Source organism: Bradysia coprophila, unplaced genomic scaffold (assembly GCF_014529535.1).
Source record: "Bradysia coprophila strain Holo2 unplaced genomic scaffold, BU_Bcop_v1 contig_400, whole genome shotgun sequence".
Lineage (NCBI taxonomy): Eukaryota > Metazoa > Arthropoda > Insecta > Diptera > Sciaridae > Bradysia > Bradysia coprophila.
Window position 1 is genome coordinate 146,612 of NW_023503656.1, and position 6,779 is coordinate 153,390.

General features: G+C 41.2%; 1 protein-coding gene across 1 annotated transcript; it reads right to left on the minus strand.

Moving 5' to 3' along the window:
* Window positions 1–239: 239 nt before the first annotated feature.
* Window positions 240–2,117, minus strand: LOC119082241. The gene is made up of 2 exons (XM_037191704.1): window positions 1,363–2,117; window positions 240–1,304 (listed from the first exon to the last, which is right to left on the minus strand). Exons 1-2 carry the CDS (start codon window positions 1,819–1,821, stop codon window positions 240–242), a joined length of 1,524 nt encoding a protein of 507 aa, XP_037047599.1. The 5' UTR covers window positions 1,822–2,117.
* Window positions 2,118–6,779: the final 4,662 nt, after the last annotated feature.

Sequence of the window (6,779 nt, forward strand, 5' to 3'; positions counted from 1 at the left end):
ATAAGAGTCCACTTTTTTTAACAATGCGACAGATGTGCGAGAAAAGAGTTTGTCGTCCGACAGGTGTGCGAGAAATTTTTTTTCTCGCACTGTTTTTGTGAACATTGATCAATGGAACAAGGCAATAAGAGTAGTCGACAAGTCAGTTTCAATATTCATTCATTTAATGAAATTCCAGTATTGCATTATAATATCTCGAATATTACAAAATTAACAGGCGAAAGTTAAGTAAATGATCCTTAAAAAGGCTTGCCGTGAAACGTACGATAAAAATTGTTGAATTCAGATTTTGTAAAATTTGGAAGGACAGGCGTTTCAGGAGCATCCGAAGAATCTGCACCAGCAGATGCGCCCTCAATTATTGTAATTGATTGTGACATTGTACGGCTGGTATTGCCGGTCGTATCGGAATCGGATGCAGTTCCGATCATCCGAATTTGTTTTGAAGCGAAACTAGCACCATGTGCATCCTCTCGATCAATATTTTCGATGAGCGCAGCAGAAATACCGTCACTTAAACCGGTGATGTTGAGATTAATTTCTTTGGGAGCTGAATCACCCAAATTAGCGACAACGTCATGAGAAGTGGTACTTGTAGATGGAAAAACGGTGTTGCTTGCAGATGGAATAGCGGTGGTGCTTGTAGATGGAAAAACGGTGTTGCTTGCAGATGGAATAGCGGTGGTGCTTGTAGATGGAATAGCGGTGTTGCTTGTAGATGGAATAGCGGTGTTGCTTGTAGATGGAATAGCACTCATCGCATTGCTCGACGAAGAACGTTGAAAAGGTACACCTCCGAAAATTTGTGCAGAAATTTTGCGTTTGCTTGTTGCAGATGACTGCACATATCCGGCTGCAACTTTGTCCGATCGCCAACCAAACTGTCGTTTAATGACATAAAGATCCGCACCAGCATCAGCCAACAATGTAGCTGAACTCCGTCGAAAACAATGTCCTGTGTACAAAGCTGGTGCATCCAAACCGCAAAACGTAGCAATTCGTTTGGGTATCGCCCCAACGGTATTGATGCCAACTGCCTGAGTTGTACACTGCCCATTCCGGTAACACACAAAGAATCGATCATGAGGCGTATGTGACTTTCGTAACAACATGTATTTTCGCACGATGCCCAATAAATTGTATCTCAAACCGCCTTCTGTGATAGCGAAATCTCTTGGATCGTAGTTTTTTGTGTCCCCGATGTAAACATGCAAGTAGTCACCGCGATCAACAACATCTTTCACCGACATTTTTGCCAATTCAGCCCGACGACATCCTCCACCGATACCGATAATTAATGCCGCCTGTGATATAAACACCAATAAGCTGTCGTTCATTAATCGAAAAACATTAAAATTTTACCTTCATCATTAAAAATTTATCGTCATCTGCCTCCATGATGAACTTGTTGAAATCGTCGCCCGTCAAAATGCTCGATTTTTTCGCAACATGGCCGACACCGTTTCGTTTCAGAAATGCAATGAGTCCATGAAATTTGCTGATATCGACGCGTCGTTCCTTGTATATCATGCATTTCAGATTCGAATACTCGCTCCAAACAGTTGAAGACTTCATAATCTTCGATTTTTCGTTGAAATAACACAACATCACGTTTTCTGAAATGACTTTCACTCTTTTTTCTTCACACCAACCACAAAACTTTTTGTACACCTTTTCATAATTCAATTTGGATTTTTTCGGCAAAGTTTTTTCAATAGCCTCTGCGGCCGACCGCTCAATATCTGAGCATTCCGATTCATCGCTGAATGCAATATCTGCATCAATTATTATTTGATTATTTTCGCTGTTGCTGTCCGCCATGACTCACACCTCGCGTCGTTTGATTTACACTGAAATAAAACGACGTTGTCGCAGCTACAACGCCGTCAGCATAAAATAAAGGATTGCTGCGATCGGAATAGTGTAAAATGATTATATCACATTATGGTCGAGTTGTGGTTCAAGTGAAAATTATTATAAAACGACAAAATGTTCCAAATAAATTAATCATTTCGCTTAGAAAGAGTTGATTTCCGTCATCTGTTGCAAAAAACGTTGTTCCTAACACGGTAGATATGCCGGTATTTTCTCGCACACGATGTCTTCTCGACCTCGGCTTCGCCTCGGGTCGAGAATCGACATCTAGTGCGAGAAAATACCTTCATATCTACCTTGTTAGGAAAATAACTATTCCCTAATCACAAAGTTCTTATTGGATTTGATGAAAATCGTCCAGTTCCAATTCCATCGCTTCCTCGGTCATTGAACCAGTCTCGTATACAAGGAGCCAACTCTGTGGGTTCGTTGAGTACGCCACGTTTTGCCTTTAGAACGGTAAATGAAGGTGAGGTATATGAAGCGCTCGTATCGATAAAATCAAATGCGGTTGGACCAGATGATATTCCACTCCCATTTCTGAAGTTAATCACACCGGCGGTGTTACCGTTCATTACGCATGTCATAAACTTCTCTATCACCAGTTCGAAATTTGCTGATGCCTGGAAGATATCGAAAGTCTACCCAGAACATAAGAAAACCAGATTCTACAACTTGGCTGACTATCGTGCGATTCACATCCTGCCAGTGCTATCGAAGCTGTTCGAAATTCTGCTTGCGGAACAGATGAATGAATACATTACAGTACAGCGTCTACGAACTTCCGTACAATCCAGTTTTCGTAAGGCCCATAGCACCACAACAGCTCTTCTGAAAATCATGCATGATGTTCAACGGGCATTGGATAGGAAATTTGTTGCAATTGTGCTTCTTCTAGATTTTTCCAAAGCTTTTGGTTCTGTTTATCACCACATTCTTTGTTCAAAGTTACGCGACCAATTCCACTTTGATGACACCGCAACGAAGCTCATTTCTAGTTACTTGTCAAATCGTAAGCAGGCAGTTGAGATTGATGGTACGTTGTCACCCTTTTTACTGTTGACCAGAGGTGTACCACAAGGGTCAATATTAGGCCCTCTACTGTTCTGCATGTTCATCAATGACCTGCCTGACTCAGTCAAGTACATGTTTGTTCATTTGTATGCGGATGACACGCAGCTCTACCAATTTTTTACAATGAGCGACATGCAGGCCTCCGTTGAAAAAGTCAATTTGGATCTTCAACTGGTGTGTGAATGGGCTGACAGAAATAAGCTTGTACTTAATGCGAACAAATCGAAAGCCATTGTCATCGGGGCGAGTAATGTAGGTGCCATTCCAGTGGTCAGCATGAATGGAGTGGAGATTGGTTATTCGGCAACAGTGAAAAATTTGGGATTGATTATAAACTCTCAGTGTAAGTGGAATGATCATGTTGCTAAAATATCGCAGAGAGTCTACATTGGTCTTCGCAGCCTATGGCCTCAATCAAGGTCGACTCCTCTGTGGACACGTTGCACTCTGGCTAAAGCTTCTTTTACCGCATCTGGACTATTGCAGTGCTGTATTCTACTATGGACTGGATCATGAGTCGTGGAAGGTGCTGACTGCTTCGATTAAGTCAATAGTACGATATGTCTATGGTCTAAAGCGTTATGATAGCACTGAATCGTATGTGACTCGATTCCTAGGTTGCTCGCTTGACACTTTTTTTAAAATTCGGGCCATGACGTTGTTGTACAAGATTGATTGCATGGGACAACCGGCTTATCTGAATGAAATTCTTGTGCGTGGTCGGTCAACTCGGACGAAACAATTTGTTATTCCTCGAGCCGAACATGTGGTGGGAAAGCAGACTTTGTTTGTACAAGGAATCAACGATTGGAATTCAATACCAGTGAGGACGAGAATGGCTAGTTCGTTGAGCCTGTTTCGGAAGGAGTGTGTGGAATTTTTCAATGGTCAAAGTAGGCCAACGATATATGCGTGAGTGAGGACTTTTATCGGTTTAGTCTATTTTTGTGAGTGAGAGAACTCCTTAAATCAGATAACGTTGAGATGAAAGTTATGATACGAGACTAGTTGTATCCGGTTTTGAGTTGCTTTGTTCATGACAGACAAACGTTATGTTTTAATACTTTGTTAGCCCCGTACGAAGTACTGGGGGCTTATAAGATTAATATGCCGTTTGTAACACGTCGAATTGGAAGCAGACAGTAAGGGCAAAGCTTTTGGTTATGTTCATAGATGACGAATCCGCAATAAAACAAGGCATCAGAACAGTCGGAGCGTTTGCTGCGACTTAGCCCCGTACGACCCGTAATCCTATTTCGTTCGTAACCATAATACGTCCGTAGCCGTAATACGCCCGGAACCCTAATACGTCTACAACCCTCTAATGCGTCTGTTACCAAAATGCAAGTCAAGTTGGGCATGGTCAAATTTACTGAAAGTGTTCATTTTTAAAATTGCGCATAGCGCAATTACGAAAGCCCGTACGAAGTACCTCTCAAATAAAACCAACAATTTACGATATTATTTTCTATTGGGTATTCAATTATCTCTCAAATGAAACCAAAACTAGCAAAATCGGATGAGATTTACTCGATTTATGTGCAAAAAACACTTAGGGCCCAATAGCGGCCTTAGTCCAAGGGCCCAAATTTGAAACTTTTTTCGCCACGTTCTTTTCGGTATTCAATTACCTTCCATAAAAAACTAAATCTAGTAAAATCGGATAAGATTTACTCGATTTATGTGCAAAAAACACTTAGGGCAGAGTAGCGGCCTTACAACACGATCAGGAAGCCAAAGGATAGATCGATCCCAGAATTCTTATTAGCTACTAGGTTAAGCTTTTAAAGGACGAATAACCTTTTGCTCAGATAGGTTCAAAAGAATGGGCAAAGCTTTATGGAAAAGAATGTTCAAAAAGAGTAACACTACCCCGTCGGGCACTGTGCACTTTGATAGGCACGGTGGTCCCGGAACGTGCAGAAATGTGCGGGTCAGAGCTCGAGGATTACCGGGGGCGAGCAAAGTAAAGCTTTCATACTCACCAACCCGCAGTAGCAAGCGTGGTGTTTTAATGCTAAAAACCTTCAAACGAAGCCATAACGAATTATACATTGCCACATATAATGCCAGAACATTGTCGTCAAGACAAAAAATGCAAGAAATGGAAGAAGAGCTAGAAAAGATAAAATGGGATGTTGTGGGAGTGAGCGAAGTGAGAAAACCTGGAGAGGAATGCCTGAAATTACAATCAGGGCATACATTCTTCTACCGAGGAAGTGACAGTCAGATGCTGATGCACGGTGTCGGATTGTTCATAAACAAGCGGTGGTCGGATCGCATAATTCACACGAAAAGCATATCCGATCGAGTGATATACGTAAGCCTGAAGATAAATAACAGATACAGTGTCAAATTAATTCAGGTTTACGCACCCACGTCCACCCATGATGACGAAGAAGTAGAAAGATTCTATGAAGATGTCGAGAAAGCTCTGGACGAAAACCCTTCACATTACCAATATCTAATCGGTGATTTCAATGCGAAGCTGGGAAAACGAGAAGAAGACTCCGAAGTTTCTGTTGGTAGTTTTAGCAACGACCAAAGAAATGAGCGTGGAAATACTTTACTCAACTTCTTACAGCAACACAATTTGTACGCAATGAATTCATTTTTTGCAGGAAAGCCTCAACGGAAATGGACTTGGGCTAGTGCAGATGGTGTAACGAAAAATGAGATCGATTACATCATAACTGGCTGTAAGTCAACCGTTAAGAACGTTACGGTCCTAAACAATTTTTCAACCGGTAGTGATCACCGAATGGTTCGTGCAAGAGTCACGTTAAATACCAGATTTCAAAGATCACAACTAGTTCAGAAAAGTGAAAGGATTGACGTACAACGGCTTTACACACAAAATGAAGAATTTGCTACGAAAATGACTGCCGAATTAGATAACGTCAACAATCAATGTGAAACATTGGACGAATTGAATACCAAAATCGTCGATACAATAATGGGATTCATGAAATCGAAATGCAAATCCGTCCAAGGGAAAGAATCAAAACTCAGCAGAGAAACATTAGACCTGATCGCAAGCAGAGCAGAGTTGGTAAAAAACGGAGGACGAGATTCGGTGGAATACCGGAACCTGTCTAAAAGTATCAGCAAAGCAAGGAGATCAGATGAAAGAAAATATAATGTCCAATTGGCTCAAAACATAATTGAAGTTAACTGCAATATGAAAGTCCTACGAAGAAAAATGACAAACGCCAAAAAAGAAATCTTCAAATTACGAGACAAAACAGGAACGATCCAAACGGATCGAAATGCGATATTAAACATTGCAACAGAATTTTATGAGAATTTGTTTTCTTCAGCAAGACAGAGCCCAACGGAAGAAACCGAAGATAGACCAATAATAAGAAACGTGGGATCGGAGGATATGCCCGACATAACTGTTGATGAAGTCAAAGCTGCAGTAGCCGAGATGAAAAACAAAAAGTCTCCCGGAGAAGATGGTGTTCCAGTGGAAGCCATTAAACTAGGTGGAGACTCATTATTAAAGGCAATCACGGCTTTGTTTAATCAATGTCTCCAATGGGAAGAAGTACCAGAAGCCTGGGAAAATGCGGTAATTACATTGCTGCATAAAAAAGGAGACATAACAAAGCTGGAAAATTACCGACCCATAAGCCTATTGTCAACACTCTACAAGTTGTTTATGAAAATCATTACGAAGAGGAACACTAACAAGTTCGACTTCTACCAACCTGTTGAACAAGCTGCTTTCAGATCTGGTTTCAGCACAAACGACCATTTGCAGGTGATGAGAACGCTTATTGAGAAGTGTCGTGAATACAACATCGACATAGTCTTGCTATTCATAG

Coding starts and splice junctions, on each gene's coding strand:
- LOC119082241 (XM_037191704.1), bottom strand. CDS start 1,821: ATGGCGGACAGCAACAGCGAAAATAATCAAATAATAATTGATGCAGAT. Junction 1,305..1,362: donor ATAAATTTTTAATGATGAAG/GTAAAATTTTAA, acceptor TTTATATCACAG/GCGGCATTAATTATCGGTAT.